Raw genomic sequence first — 16,257 nt, forward strand, 5'->3', positions numbered from 1 at the left:
TCCAACTCTTTGCGACCCCATGAATCGCAGCATGCAAGGCCTCCCTGTCCAACACCAACTCCCGGAGTTCACCCAGACTCATGTCCATCGAGTAGGTGATGCCATCCAGCCATCTCATCCTCTGTCGTCCCCTTCTCCTCCTGCCCCCAATCCCTCCCAGCATCAGAGTCTTTTCCAATGAGTCAACTCTTCGCATGAGGTGGCCAAAGTACTAGAGTCTCAGCTTTAGCATCATTCCTTCCAAAGAACACCCAGGACTGATCTCCTTTAGAAAGGACTGGTTGGATCTCCTTGCAGTCCATGGGACTTTCAAGAGTCATCTCCAACACCACAGTTCAAAAGCATCAGTTCTTCAGCTCTCAGCTTTTTTCACAGTCCAACTCTCACATCCATACATGACTACTGGAAAAACCATAGCCTTGACTAGATGGACCTTTGTTGGCAAAGTAACGTTTCTGCTTTTGAATATGCTATCTAGATTGGTCATAACTTTCCTTCCAAGCACAGTATTCTCTTTTAAAAACTGCTTTCTAGTAAACCAGTGAGTTAGGAAACCCTAACTCATTTCTATTATTTTGAGTTGGAGTTGGAATAAGGATAAATAGAACACTCTAAAAACTTAATATAGAAAGAGGTGGAGAAAGGGGGTGGGGGAACTTTTTCTGAAAGAGAAATAGTTGTCTCCATGGTATAAGGCTGCAGATATGAAATTTTATTTTCTTCCTATTCATATCTCCAGATGTAGAGTCAAAGAGTAAAAGCAGAAATCTTAGAAGAATAAGCAGAATTTTTTTAGCTGGGAAAGGGTAAACAAGTAGAGATATGTCAGCTGATAAGGATTAAAGAAAAGCTCTGGTCTGAAATAAGTATGCACAATCTATGTGATCCAGACAGTTCGAACCCATTGGAGTCAGACCCTATGTTCTGAGTGAGTTAATTCAAGTCATGCTCAGGGACTGAATTAGGTCATTTAAGCAGCAATGAATAAAAGTGAAAGTGAAAGTCCCTCAGTCGTGTTGGACTCTTTGAGACCCATGGACTGTAGCCCACCAAGCTCCTTTGTCCAAGGGATTCTCTAAGCAAGAATACTGGAGTGGGTTGCCATTTCCTTCTCCAGGGGATCTTCCCAACCCAGGGATTGAACCTGGGTCTCCTGTATTGCAGCTGGATTTTTTTACCATCTGAGCCACCAGGGAAGCAATTAAAGGTTTGTATTTGTTTATTCTTGTTCTCAGTTCAGTTCAGTTGCTCAGTTGTGTCTGACTCTTTGCGACCCCATGGACTGCAACATGCCAGGCCTCCCTGTCCATCACCAACTCCCAGAGTTTACTCGAACTCATGTCTGTTGAGTCAGAGATACAATCCACCCATCTCATCCTCTGTCATTCCCTTCTCCTCCCACCTTCAATCTTTTACAGCATCAGGGTCTTTTCAAATGAGTCAGTTCTTCTTCTAGAAAATAGTTTTGATACTACTGATCAAAGCACAGTCTTAAAAATAATGCTCTATATTCTAGAAATGCCATTACCAGGTAGGAAAAGCATGTTATTCACCTACTTTCAGTTGACTATTTCTCTGGGATGCCAAAGTATTTGGATTTTAAGTCCAAGGGAGGTGGTGTTGGCTCCACCACCTCACTGAGGACCTAGAAAGAAATAACACCTTCACTACTGACCTTGCAAAGCCAAATCTATCTAAGTGCTGCCTAAAAAGGGAAACTCATGGATTTTTTTTTCCCCAAAAATACATCTCTCCTTATCTAGTGGCCTCTTCTTCTATAATTCCACAATTACAGATTCATCCCTTTCAGTTAATGAAAGTTGAAATATTAAATTGTAATTCATTAATCATGCTTTAGTGTGACTTCTTAAAAGATTTTTTTATATGGGTCGTTGTAAAGTCTTTATTGAATTTGTTACAATATTGCTTCTGTTCTATGTCTTGATTTTTTAACTGGGAGTTATGTGTGATCTTAGCTTCCTGACTAGGGGTCAAACCCACAACCCGTACATTGGAAGGTAAAGTCTTAACCACTGACCACCAAGGAAGTCCCTTGATTTCATTTTTTTTAATTAATACTTATTTCTTTATAGCTAACTGGCAAAGGGTCTGTAAGGAAAGAAGACCCTCAAGCTGGAAGAGGATTGGGGGAGTGGATTTTGGAATGAAAACAGTACCCCCAGAAAGGACTGTTTGGGTAGGAAGCTTGAGAGGGCAGGATCTGTTACTTATTTATGGATACTGTGTACAGAGGGCTGTATTGACTATGTGAAGCAGCACCTAGAAGTGAGGAAGGAAAATAGAAAATGAGACCTCGGAGAACTCAGAGACAAGCCCACTTGGCAATTTTGCCTCAGAGGCTCCTGCCGGTATATGATTGTATAATTGCGCATCATGTATTATGCATTGTGAATGAATCCCGTGTGCTGGGCCTGGTTGTAAAGCCTTAAAAGCAAAACCTTAGCTCCCGTTTTGTTTTCAGTTCTCTTTGGTCTCTGCACACCATGGGCATCCCACAAACAATGCTGGCTGAATAACAGGCTGTGCAGGCAACCGTCAGCCAGCAGGAGGAAGAAGGCATCTGAGTCAGCCTAGAGTCAGCCAAGAACTGCGGCCAAGTGTCATTTCCTGCATAAATATTGCAGGACCTTCCCCTGGTCAAAAACAAACAAAAACCTGAAGGACATATTCTACAGGAATGAACCAGAGGCGCACGTCTGTTTCAGCACAGCTGTAAGAAATAAAGGAAAACGAAAATCAGTATCTTCAGAAGTGTAAACATCTCCCTAGAAAGAGTAAGCCGTTCAAAAATTCCCGCAGGAGATCATCTCTAAAAAGATTTTTTTATATCCTCTGATTTGTAGGGCCTGTGCTTGGTTTTCACAGCTGGAGTAGGGCCTACCATCTTTGCTGTGCTTACGTATCAACTCGACACCAAAAACCTGGTTTTCTCAGGACACCGTTATTTTAAATCATTAGGTTAAAATATGTCAGTGTTAGAAAAATTGGTTTGCTCTTGTAGTATACCTTGTGAGTCTACTCTTTTATCTTTTCACGCAATGTACATGGAATTAAAGTTTCACAATTCACATTTAATAATAACAGCAAATACCTCTTTGGTGCTTATTTTGTGCCAGTCTTTGCCTGAAAGCATTTTCAGTGTGTTATTCATCTTATCCTCACAGTAACCTTAAGAGGAAGGTAGTTGTCCTTAGTTTGCAAGGAGAAAATGAAACCCTGGGAGGTTAAGCAACTTGCCCCAGTCAGAGGCAGTGGTCTTTAGTTTATTTACAGAACTGTGCATTCTCAACATGGTCAATTTTAAGAGCATTTTCATCACCCCCAGGAGGAATCTGTACCCATTAGAAGTCACTTCCTTCCTCTCTTCACTCTTAGGCAATAACTAATCTATTTTTTTTTTCTCTCTATAAACTTGCCTAGTCTGGACATTTAAAAACAAAAAATCAAATAATACAGCATATGATGTTCTGTATTTGGCTTCTTTGATGGACATTTGGGTTGTTCACACTTTTTGGCTATTTTGAATAATGCTCCTATAACCATGGGCTTCCCTGGTAGCTCAGTTGGTAAAGAATCCACCTGCAGTGAGGAGACCCAGGTTCAATTCGTGGATAGAGAAGATCCCGTGGAGCAGGGAAAGGCTACCCACTCCAATATTCTGGCCTGGAGAATTTCATGGACTACAGTCCATGGGGTCGCAAAGAGTCAGACACAACTGAGAAAACTTCACTTTCCTATGATCATTCACTTACCAGTTTTTGTATGAGCATAAATTTTCAGTTCTTCTGGGTACATAACCAGGAGTGAAATTGCTGGATCATACAGCAACTCCATGTTTAATCTTTGGAGAAACTACCAGACTATTTTTCAGCACATTATTATTTTCAACACATTATTTCCACCAACAGTGTATGAGCTTCCAATTTCTCTACATCTTTGTCAACATTTACTTTTATCTGGCTTCTTGATTCTAGCCATCCTATGCCTATGTCTAGCCATAGCATGAAGGGGTACCTTATTATGGTTTGTATTTGCATTTCTTTCATGGATGATAATACTGAACTTTTTCATGTGTTTATTGGCCATATGTGTTTCTTCTTTGGAGAAGTGTATATTCAGATATTTTGCCCATTTTTAGTTAAATTATTTGTCCTTTATTGCTTAGTTGTAAGAGCTGTTTATATATTCTAGATGCAAGTCCCTTGTGAAGTATATGCTTTGCAAAAATTGCCTTCCATTATTTGGGTGTCTTTTCACTTCTTTGGGTACTGTCCTTGGAAGACAAATTCATCTTCACCCTTGTCTTATTTCCATTAGAAAGATGCTGTTACGATGAGTTGAACTGTGTCCTCCAAAAATTCATATGCTGAATCATAACCCCCAATACCTCAGAATGTGATTTTATTGGAAATAGGGTCAGAAATGTAATTAGAAAAGAAAGAAAGTGAAGTCGCTTAGTTGTGTCTGACTCTTTGTGACCCCATGGACTGTAGCCTACAAGGCTCCTCCATCCATGGAATTTTCCAAGCAAGAGTACTGGAGTGGGTTGCCATTTCCTTCTCCAGGGGATTTTCCTGACCCAGCGATCCAACCTGGGTCTCCTGCATTGTGGGCAGATGCTTTTACCGTCAGAGCCACCAGGGAAGCCCAGGGAATTAATTAGTTAAAGATAAGGTCCTGTTGGAGTTGGATGGACCCTTGCTTCTATCTGATATGTGCCCTTATTAAAGAGGGTGATATGGACACAGACAGGAAACAGGGAGAATGCCTTGTGAAGCCTGGAGCTTTACTGTCATAAGTCAAGGAACTACCAGAAACTAGAAAAGCGCCCTGGAACATATCTTTTCTTGGTGTCTTCAGAGGGAACATGGCCCGACAGACACCTTAATGTTGGGCTTCCAACTTCCAGAACTATGAGACAACAACTTTCTGTTATTCCAGTCACTTGGATTATGAGATATATATATATATATATATATATATATATATATTTTTTTTTTTTTTTCCTCACAGCAGCCTTAGAAAGCTAATACAAATGCCTAAGATTTATTTTTCCATTTTGGTAGTTACTTTCATGTCAGCCCCCTTGTGGCTCAGATGGTAAAGTGTTTGCCTGCAAAGCAGGAGACCCAGGTTCGATCCCTGGGTTGGGAATATCCCCTGGAGAAGAAAATGGCAACCCACTCCAGTAATCTTGCCTGGAAAATCCCATGGATGGAGGAGCCTGGCAGGTACAGTCCATGAGGTCGCAAAGAGTCAGACATGACTGAGCAACTTCACTTTTACTTTCTTTTTCACTTTTCATGTCAAAATACAAGACTTAATAATATAACATTTCTAGGTTTGAGATCCTAGTTATATTGATCAATCATATGAAAAATTCCTTTGAATTGGGCTCTATCTTTACATTTCTTATACAAGTATCTTAGGGTTTTGAAAAAAATCAAAATATTTGGCTCTTAGTTACCTAAGCAGACCTTATGCTTTTTAGATTTAAGCTTAACAAAGGGAAATGTTATAAAGACTCTTAGTAAAATAAGGTGACATTATAAAATTAAAATTTCTCTTTTCTGTTAGAAGTTATCGTATACCACAGATATTAATTTCTGTTTTGTATTTTTCTCCCTTTTTTGTAGCTCTTGTCTTAACAACATAACTATGTGAATTAATCTCTTTAAAAATAAAACACCCTTTAAATATTTTCTTAGATTACAGCTTATTATTTCTTGCTTGTTAGAAACAAGCTATTTTATTCTGAAATGTTATTCAATTATTTCTATCTGATTATAAAGATAAGGTGGCTAGTTTTGATGAATATGCAATCAATCAAATATAATACAAATAGATTAGGGAACTTGACTCAAACGTCAGAAGAATCTTGCCAAGTAGTATAGGTACAATGGTGAACAATATTGAGAAAGGAGCTTGGAACTGGATTTGAAAAGACAGAGTGATACTCCTTTTCTGATCGAGCAGCTCGATGGCTATGTGATTATGGGCAAATCACGTCTCCTTCTGAACTTCTCAGTTACCCTACGTACATTATGATTTAGATTCCTTTGGTATAAAGACACTCAGGAGCACTGAAGTCCTGGTATTTGTGTTTGTGTGTATGCTTGTAGTTTTGAAGTGGCGGGGGAGCGGGTAGCGTGGGGATGCTATTATTGAGCTATATCACATTAAAAAGATACAGGATTAAATACCAAAAGTTATTAAAATTTATCAATATTCATAACATTGGGTAGACATTTAGGTTGCCTACCTAACATTTTGGTTCACTTAATCTCTTTTTCCTTTCTGAATAAGAAAAATGAGTTTGTCTGAGTGCCCCCTTCATCCCCCATATGAAATAAGGGAAGTGATCCTAGACCTTGCTTTGTTTAGACACCACTCACAGGAACTTTATTTTCATTTCCAGAGACTGGCTTAGAAATGTACATAATAAAGGTTTGGTAAACCCAGGAAGAATTCTAGTAGGGTATTTCTTAGAAAAGTTTCTTTGTTCTTAAGATAGAGACATCAAGAGAAAAGTTCTTTCTTCTTCCCCTGCCAAAGCCACCTTGTTGACTAAATGGCCCTCAGTCTCTCAGAAAACTGCTCAGAGAGTACAGAGTGAGAAATTGGGTTTTTGATGAGGTTGGGGAGCTCTGACTGGAGGTTGCCTTATTTCTTCAATTGTTATATGAGATGGTAAATGTCCTTATTCTTCAAACTAGTTTGATTCAACATAGTTTTTTTTGTAGTCCAAAGCATCTGCACTAGTATATGACTGCTCCTTCTTGATAACCTTTTACTTCATTTGGCTGAATCTTTTGGTTAAACTGTAAGCTATACAAGGACCTCCCTGGTGACTATATGGTAAAGAATCTGCCTGCAATCTTTCCTGCCTGGAAACCTGGGTTCGATCCCTGGATTGGGAAGATTCCTGGAGAACAGAATGCCTACCCACTCCAGTATTCTTGCCTGGAGAGTTCCATGAACAGAGGAGCAGTTCATGGGGTCACAAAGAGTCAGACACCACTGAGCGACTGAGCACGCATGCAATACAAGGGCTTCCCAGCTGTCTCAGTGATAAAGAATCTTCCTGCCAATACAGGAGACACAGGTTCAATCCCTGGTTAGGGAAGATCCCCTGGAGAAGGAAATGGCAACCCATTCCAGCATTCTTGCCTGGGAAATCCCATGGACAGAGTAGCCTGGCAGGCTACAGTCTGTGGGGTCTGCTGAACGTGACTGAATGACTGAGCACGCATGCACAAGTTACAAAAGAACTCTGTTGGATAATCATTCTGCTTTCCTCTGTGCTCTAAACATTTCTCAACTTGCTATAACAGATACAGGGTATGTGTGCTGCAAATAGGTTATTGGAGTGATGAGATGTCAACTCCTCCGGTCCTTGAAGTGACTGGAGACTTCACGGTGGTCACCTGTGTCCTGCTAAGAAGCTGCATCCACCATTTATTCAAGAAGTGAATAAATATCATGTTCAAATATGTGCACTGAATTAATGTATTTTAATTGTCTATTTCAAAGTCATTAGAAAGCTTATTTAATAATGCTAAACCTAAATTTGACGTGGACTATCAATAAATTATATGGGAGTATCAATTAAACAGTGAAATAGCCATCCAGTAGCCTGAGGTTAGCTATATTTCTCTTTAATTCATATCCATTCCATGGATTATTGTCATTGACCTTAATTTCCCTGCGGGGATAGGGAAGAAACAGAAAGCTCCAGAGTTCTGGTGTAGAGCACATACGACCTGAGCTCCATCCTGTCTGCCACCTGTGAGTAAATCCTAACCTCTTAGACTTAAATTCCCTCATCTGTTCAACAAGGCTTGGATTAGCTGTCCATGGCATAGGAAGTGTTTTATTTTGATGAAAAAAAGTTCCTATTTTCATTGATTAGCAAGTTTGTTGCTTCTTTATAACTAAATACCGTTTGTTATTCAAGGAGCTCATATTTGCCTTTCATGTTATTTATTATACATTATAATTAGCTCTCCAAATTTTTGGCTTTCAAATATTAAATAGACATCAAGGATTCTGAAAAGAGTAAATGAGTATAGTAGATAATGTCACACTATCTCCTCTGATAGCGAATAATTACTTCATGATAATTTAAAGTATTATGCCCTTCACTAAAGAGGAAGTTCTGTGTGGGAGGATAGGAGGACGTTAGAGACTGAAATATAATGGGTTTCAGCTTGAGTCTGTGAAACAGTGTTCCCTCAGAAAGGCTTTATGAAGTGAGATGTAAAATAGTATCCAAAAAATAAAAACCCAGACTAAAACAAAACAAAATTCATTTTTATTCTTTTGAGGGTAGATAAGATTCTGAAACATTTTGATTTTTGTTACTCTTTCTATCTCCAATACAAACCCACTAGTCTTTAAATGGTGCTTCCGTATTTGTGTGTGTGTGTGCGTGTGTATGTGTGTGTGTGCATATGTGTGTGTGTGCACGTGTGTGCACACATGTGGTCACACCCACGCCTGGGTAGGAACAGGAGGCAAAAGTTGGCAAAGGGAAGATAAAGAAGTTATTTGTCTTTATGCCAAAGAAATCACAAAAGATATGATGATCCACCTATATTTGTTAGTGCAATGGTGAAACATTTTTACAAGTCTTTGCAGAATTGACATATTTAAAACCAAACACAAGCTAATGTGTTTCACACTTAAAAGCATGACAGACTCCAGCTTACAGGTGAGGTAAGGTGAGGAGATTTAACAAGCTGTGGAGTTGTAAATATCTCTAAGTGCTTTGACTGCAAAAATAACTCCAAAGGAACATGACAAGACCCTGATTCATCGGAAGAGACCCCGATGCTGGGAAAGATTGAAGGCGGGAGGAGAAGGGGAGGACAGAGGATGAGATGGTTCGGTGGCATCCCCGATTCAATGGGCATGAGTTTGAGCAAGCTCCAGGAGTTGGTGATGGACAGGGAGGCCTGGTGTGCTGCAGTCCATGGGGTTGCAAAGAGTTGGCTGAGTGCCGAAGAATTAATGCTTTTGAACTGTGGTGTTGGAGAAGACTCTTGAGAGTCCCTTGGACTGCAAGGAGATCCAACTAGATCATCCTAAAGGAGATCAGTCCTGGGATTTCTTTGGAAGGAATTATGCTAAAGCTGAAACTCCAGTACTTTGGCCACCTCATGCGAAGAGTTGACTCATTGGAAAAGACTCTGATGCTGGGAGGGATTGGGGGCAGGAGGAGAAGGGGACGACAGAGGATGAGATGGCTGGATGGCATCACTGACTCGATGGACGTGAGTCTGAGTGAACTCCGGGAGTTGGTGATGGACAGGGAGGCCTGGCGTGCTGAGATTCATGGGGTGACAAAGAGTCAGACACAACTGAGCGACTGAACTAAGCTGAACTGAGCGACTGAACTGAACTCAAAATATAGGTAAGAGCCTCCTGTCTAAGCAATACAATGTGTGGGGTCCTTTTAACAAAATCCAGCACTACAAATACTATATAATATTTGAACACTTATGTACCAGCCCCTGTGATTCGCTTCCTATTTTTGGTTCTGAAGTAGACATGGTGTGGGGGGATGGGCGGGGGCGGGGGCGGGGAGGGGGGGTGGTTGCTGAGGAGGCAGCCTAAGGGCTCTGATTATCTTTAACACAATGTCAAGAGAAGTGGCTTCCCTTGTAGCTCTAGGTAAAGAATCTGCCTGCAGTGCAGGAGACCCGGGCTCAATCCCTGGGTTGGGAAGATCCCCTGGAGAAGGAAATGGCAACCCACTCCAGTATCCTTGCCTGGAAAATCTTATGGACAGAGGAGCCTGGTGGACTGCAGTCCATGGGGTCGCGGAGAGTTGGGCATGACTGAGCAGCTAACACTAACTAACTAAGAGAAGAGGGCAGCTTTGAAGTGTCATATGATACAGACCTTCTCTGTACTGATCACAAACACATCACTCAATACACAAATGTTTTCTGGAAGGGTTTTCAACACTGCAGGAGAACTAGAACTCTAAATACTGTGGCATCCATTCACAAATCCTAGGGTTTAGGATACAGCCCTTTATGAAGGTAATGACCCTGTCTTCCTGGAGCTTGCATTCTGGAAAGAGAGATTGATAATAATGAAAGAAGGAACAAAAACACAGTTTTAGACAGTGCTGGTGCTGTAAAGATAATAAAGCAGGGCTCAGTCTTTACTTAGCAGATCATGTTCGGACCTATTTTCCGTTGGGGGGTCAGGGAAGAGCTCTGCAGAGATGACATTTGAGTTGAGCACCGAAAGACAAGAAGGAACAAGCAGGGGAAAGCACGAGGCAGAAGGAACAGTTCATCCACGAGGAACGCGTTACAGGAATGATTGAATGTAACTTGGCGACTTTCAGGAACAGCCGGAAGGGCCTCCGTAGACAAAGCATCGTGGGCACAGGTAGGAGATGCGGTCCCAGAGTTCAGGCAAAGAGTTTCAATTTTATTCTAAGTGTCGTTGGTATCCACAGGAGGTTTCAAAGCGGAAGTGGGCGATTTAATACGATCGACACTATAAAATGAAACATTGCAAAATACAATAATTGCACGCAGCTTTTCTAATTTCTAATCTAATCTAATCTAATCTAATTTCTAAATTCCCACTCGGGTCAAACAGCGCCGCGGCCGTCCCCGTTTGCCCAGGCTGTTTGCGCTCGCTTCCAGCTTGTTTGCACGCGACACCCTGCTGTTGACAGCCTCGGAGGAGAGCCTGTGACAGTTGGCAGGCGCCGGGAGGCGTCGCGGGAGCCAAGTTGCTGCTGGGGCCAGGGCTGCGCTGGGGAAAGGACGGAAGAGGGGATGGGAGGCAGTGGCCGCGTCCTGGGAGGGCTGCGATCTCCGCGCCGTGGCGGCGATGCACCCTCTGAGCAAGGGATGAAGAAGCCGGGGGCCCAGACGAGCTTCCCCGGGGCTCACGGCGCCTCCCGATTTGTTTCCGTCCTGCCCAGGGTTTGACGCCGGAAACAGTGATGGCTGGGGGGCTGCTGGAGGCTGGGGCGACCGAGGGAGTTTCCGTTTCTCGGGCCTAGCTCCTCCCGGCCGGGCCGCAGCGGCGACACCCTGGGGGGTGGTGGTAGTGGAGGGGGGAGCCTCGCCAGGTGTTGATTTAAGGCTCCGCGGGGCCAGGCCTTCTGCCCACATCCTGCGGCGCCAGTTGGCCCCGGCGGATCCAGCGCCGCGTTTTGTCATCTGCCTGCACCAGGAGGTAGAGGCGGCGACCCCAAACCCGCTAGCTCCCCGGGGACAGGACCCCAGGTGCCTGACCCTGGCGGTACCCCCCACTCACTTTCAGTCTCCAGGCCACCGATCGCTTGGGACCACTATGCGGCAAGCGAGTAGCCTACGGAGACGACCCAGAGTGCCTGTTCCTTGGAGACTTGCCGAGGGGAGCTGGACCCCCCCCGGGGAAACTCGAAGCTTGGGCAGTCAGCGGAGCGCCCTGCACTCGCAGCCTGCTACCTACTCTGCCTTCAGATCTCGGCGCCCGTGGCCACCTCCCACCCAGGTCTCTGTCCTCACCCAGCCATCCGAACCAGCGACCCCACTGGGTCTGCATCCCATCACCCTAACTGAAGGCTCAACAGGAGGGGCGTGTGTTTCAGCCTCGTCTGTGGCCTGTGTTTCTCGTCCCATCTCTGGAATGTCCGCTCCATGGGGCGATGTGTTACGCGCGTGGTGCCGGGCTCCCGGCGTCTAGAGCCGGGACACCTGCCAGACGGGACAGACCATCCCGTTTGCTTTAAAGGGACTGAGCACGGTTCCGAGCGCTGGACCAGAGAGAGCGAGAGCATGAGCCCGCCGGCCTTCCTGCCCGGGGCGGGGCTTGTTCTGGACACGCCCCTCCCAGGCCCGCCCCGTCCCAGGAGCCGCCCCCCCTTAGATTCCCCGGCTTTCTCTGCAGCTGTCTGCAAAACCCGGAGTGGCGGATCCCAGAGAGGGCGGAGGGGCGCCGCCCCTCGCGGCACCTCCCCGGCAGCCCTGGGCGCCGCGCCGGGCATGCTCAGTGCGCAGGGCCGCTCGGAGCTCTCGGAGGAGGAAGCTCGCGCGCTCCCGCTCTCAGGAGCCGCGGCCCGGGGCAGTGGGGGCCGCAAATAATGGAGCCTTTCACCAATGGTGAGTAGGCGCGGCCGGAGGGAGGCCGGGGCTGGGAGCCGGGCTCACCCGGGGCCCAGAGGGTCGTGGGGAGTCGTGACACGCGAGGGCGAGCTGCAGCCGCCTCCAGCGCAGGTTTCCTGCGAGAGGTTTTGCGGTGAGGGCGGGTGGTGCTGGTGTAGGGGACCCGGGGGGGAGGCTGTTGGAGGCCTGGGGGAGGGGGCAAGAGGCGGCAATCGCCAGGCTCGGGGGTCGAGGGCGGGGGTTGCTGGCGTGAAGGTCAGCGCCACCGCCCGTCCCGGGTGGGGACACCCGGTGTCCCGGACACCTCGCTCCTCTGCGCAGCCAGGTGGGCGAGCTGCAAAGTTTGGGCTGCGGTGCGCATTGGAGTGGGGGCGGCCGGGAAAGTTGGCACAGCTTGGGTTTGCCCCGAGTACAGAGTGGGCTTTGGGGCGGGAAGGGTTAACGGGCGGTCAAACCCTCAACTTGGGTGGCGCGCCCGGAGCTGTCCCCCTGCCCTTCGGCGAGTTGCCGGTGTGACTTTTTCTGATAGGGCTGGGTGGAGGGGTGGAGGCTTGTTAGGTTAATTCAGTGGAAGGTAGAGAAAAACTTGCAGAAAAGCTGGATCACCCCGGCTGGACGCCGGGGAGGTTCCTGCCCGCATTGCTGCTCTCCCCGTCTGTTGCGGAGGCATTCCGCAGGAGGTTCAAGCTTCCTCTCCCTGGCTCCCAATAAGATCGGTTTTTTTATTTTCAGTCGAGACTCATTAAATACCAAGGGACCGTCACGGTGATATCACAGTGTGACTTGAGGCGAGTGTCCAAAGCCGGAGCCTGCAGGAGGTTCGGCTAACAGCCACAGCTTTTTACTGACCGAAGGGAGCGAATCCATCCCACCCTCCTTAAAACCGTGGCTTTTGTTTGGACCACAAGTGCCGTGTAGGGGTGAGATGTCTTTCATTTTGCGGTGTTGAGTGTATAGATTCCCTTTTGGGGACAGAAAGTAGGAAAACTGCCAGCAAGGGAGAATTCACGCTGAAATGGGAGAGTTCAGTCTCCGAGTGGACATGTGTTTTCCTGCGGGTGGTTGGTTACTTAAGGTAGAGAGTTTGTCGCATTAATAGAAGGCAGAGTCTCCTCTGTTAGGGTGGGTCACTTGCCACCCGGGAGACAGAGACATTGTCCACTATGTCCCAAACCCGAGTCAGACTTTGTTGTATGCTGTGTTTCATCCCTGGGACTGCGAACTACTAATTATATTCTCCCCGTCCCTAATTCAGAATGCTTTATTCTACTGCCATCTTCCTGTCTGTACTGTTTAATTAGGTTTAATGATGACAGCTTTAATTCTGAATTTTCTCATTCAGGTTCTATTTGTAATTACTGAGGCTCTAAGAGTAGTCTGGTAAAGTTGGCAAAGAAAAATAAGGACGATTTGAGCTAAAAGGAAGCTTAGTATACAAAGTATACGTTTAATACAGATTCTTAAATCCTTTCCAGTGAGTATCCTAAGGCTTATCCTGTGTTCTAGGTAGAAAGCTTTGAGCTTCCGTGTTGGTAGGATTTTAAATGTGAAGTTTCCTCTAAATTCAAACAAACAAACAAAAAACTCCTCTCAACAAGGCTGAGTCACGCATTTGGTTAAGATTATTGCTAGCTGATTTGGTGAACCTGTGCCTGTAGAATTAAAGTACATTCTCAAGTCTTAAAGTTGGAGCCTTTTCTCCCATCTTAGAATAGTTTTAGAATATGTACCTCTGGATGTGAATATTTGCAAATTGTCATATTTCGACGGGCAATGAAAAAGTCCCAGAGAGGAGAATAAAAAAAAAAAGCAGTGCTTCAACTTTCGTATAGGAAATTGGATTTCTAATCCTTTCCTGTCTTACAGATTTTCAGAGTCTGTGCTGGAGATAGTTTAGTAGTGTATCATTTTAGTTAATGTAGTAATTACTCCTTGGAACCTTATCTAGCATCTTTTAGCAAGGGGAATAGAAACTAACATCTAAAGTCAACAAGAAATTGGTTGATTGGTTTAGTTGCTAAGTCGTGTCCGATTCTTTTGTGACCTTGAGGACTGTAGCCTGCCAAGCTCCTCTGTCCACGGGATTTCACAGGCAAGAATACAAGAGTGGGTTGCCATTTCCTTGTCCAGGGGATATTCCCGACCCAGGGATCAAACCCGGGTCTCCTAGATGGCAGGCGGATTCTTTATCACTGAGCCACCAGGGAAGCCTCAACAAGAAATTAGGTCCTAGCACTTTTCGGTGCTTTTTGGGTTTAAGGAAGGCTCGTTATTTTGGAACTTTTGAAGAATAGCTGTAGAATTTTCTATTGTCTTCAAACAGGACATGGTATAGTGGAAAGTACACTTATCTCTGTACTTAATCCTTTTGAGGGCAAAGAATATGTACATCTAATTCTCTCATAGGTCTCAGTGTTCTGGTGCAGAATATTTCATTACCCATAGAATTTATCATTGGAGGGTTTATCAAGTATGGCATGGGCTTTTGTTACACTTTCATTCTCTTTTAATAAAATTGTCACCACTTACACTTTGTCATATATCTCTATATGCGGAGAGAGGTGTGAGCGCTTATCGAAAAGTTTCAGTAAGTCGGGGCCGTGTATGTTTCAGTTAAAATCTTGTCAATGATTTCTCTCCCTGATAAGAGGTAAATTTGTAAAGGAGGCAAATTTAGTTTGTTTTGCTAATTTGGTTTTCAATACTCATCTATTCCAGTAAGGCCTTTTCTGTTTTCGGTGTTTTCTGTCAAAACTTGCTGCTGGTATGGCTCATTTTTCTTGGACCCTGCTCTCTACCTGCCAATAATGGATTTATTTGATGACCATCCTGTGTTAACCTGTCACTGCTGCAGTCCATTTAATATGCAGATCTCCAGAAAGGGCTTACAAGGAGAGACGTTATTGCCAAGAATTTCCATTTGGCTCAGGAGATATTTTTGGTGTTGCCCTTGGTAGGGACTGCTGACTATTGTGCTGAAGACAGGACATCCAGTCTGGCTTTGGATATTTGGTGCGTTTTCTTTTATGGGGAGAGGAATGTGCTGGACTAGTAGTCAAGGTTGGTTTGGTAGTAGCTATTATGTTCTGTTAGGCAGGTAGAAGTGAAACTATTCAGAAGCAGTGATTGCTGTATTACCAAAAACCAAACAAACAAAAAATAGAAACTCTGTAGGTCTTTTGATAAATGTACAGGGACTTCCCTGGTGGCTCAGAGGGTAAAGCGTCTGCCTGCAGTGCGGGAGACCCGGGTTCGATCCCTGGGTTGGGAAGATCCCCTGGAGAAGGAAATGGCAACCCACTCCAGTAGTGTTGCCTGGAAAATCCCATGGATGGAGGAGTCTGGTAGGCTACAGTCCATGGGGTCGCAAAGAGTTGGACACGACTGAGCGACTTCACTGTCACTAGGGCAAGCAATTATTTGATGACTGCCTCGTTTTATTTGTACTCACTTGCACATAAGATTATGGCATTTTAGAATAACTTAAATTTATGTTAAGGAATGTAGATACAGAGCTCACCCTCCGGATCTGATTCAGAAGGTCTGAAGTTGAGTCTAGGAATCTACACTTTATTTTTAGTGTACTAAAAGTATTCACCAGGAGGGAGCTTTTGAGAACTTTACTAGATAAGCAAATTCCATATGTGTGTGTGTGTCTATTTTTAAATGCTTTCTAGTTTGTGGTATGGCCCAACGTAAATCTCCAGAGGGTGGAAAAGCATTGATATTTTGAAGCCCCAGCACTGAAAACACAATTTAAATCGTTTTATTTTTCCCAAAGCCCCTAAGAATCACTTTAATACTACATCCTGGTATGTAATCTAACAAGGAGGGCTTTCCTGTCTTTATAAAACTGTTTTTGTTTTCAGATTGGCTTCCAAGTGAAAGTATTTCCCAGCTTCCAAAATGGGAAGTCAGGATAATGAATTAGATGTTCGTGAATTATAAGGCAGTATAAAATTGTGATTTCATCATTTTAATCTTACAAATAGCAGTTATCCTGTTAGGTATGTGCCTGTGTGTGCTCAGTCATGTCCAGCTCTTTGAGACCTCATAGCCTGCCAGGTTTCTCTGTCCATGGGATTTCCCAGGCAGGAATACTGGAGTGGATTGC

At 44.5% G+C, this 16,257-nt stretch overlaps 1 protein-coding gene across 2 annotated transcripts in view; it reads left to right on the top strand.

The window, feature by feature from the left end:
* Positions 1 to 11,985: 11,985 nt before the first annotated feature.
* Positions 11,986 to 16,257, top strand: part of LNPEP (leucyl and cystinyl aminopeptidase) — a 102,555-nt gene continuing 98,283 nt past the window's right edge. The window contains exon 1 of one of the 2 annotated variants that reach the window (XM_070373173.1): positions 11,986 to 12,140. In XM_070373173.1, the coding sequence (XP_070229274.1) occupies positions 12,122 to 12,140 (19 nt within the window). In that variant the 5' untranslated portion in view covers positions 11,986 to 12,121. Of the gene's footprint in view, positions 12,141 to 13,044; positions 13,064 to 16,257 lie in introns of those variants that run through there. The other variant, XM_070373174.1, reaches the window with a different exon arrangement.

Source organism: Bos mutus, chromosome 7, assembly GCF_027580195.1.
Source record: "Bos mutus isolate GX-2022 chromosome 7, NWIPB_WYAK_1.1, whole genome shotgun sequence".
Taxonomy (NCBI): domain Eukaryota; kingdom Metazoa; phylum Chordata; class Mammalia; order Artiodactyla; family Bovidae; genus Bos; species Bos mutus.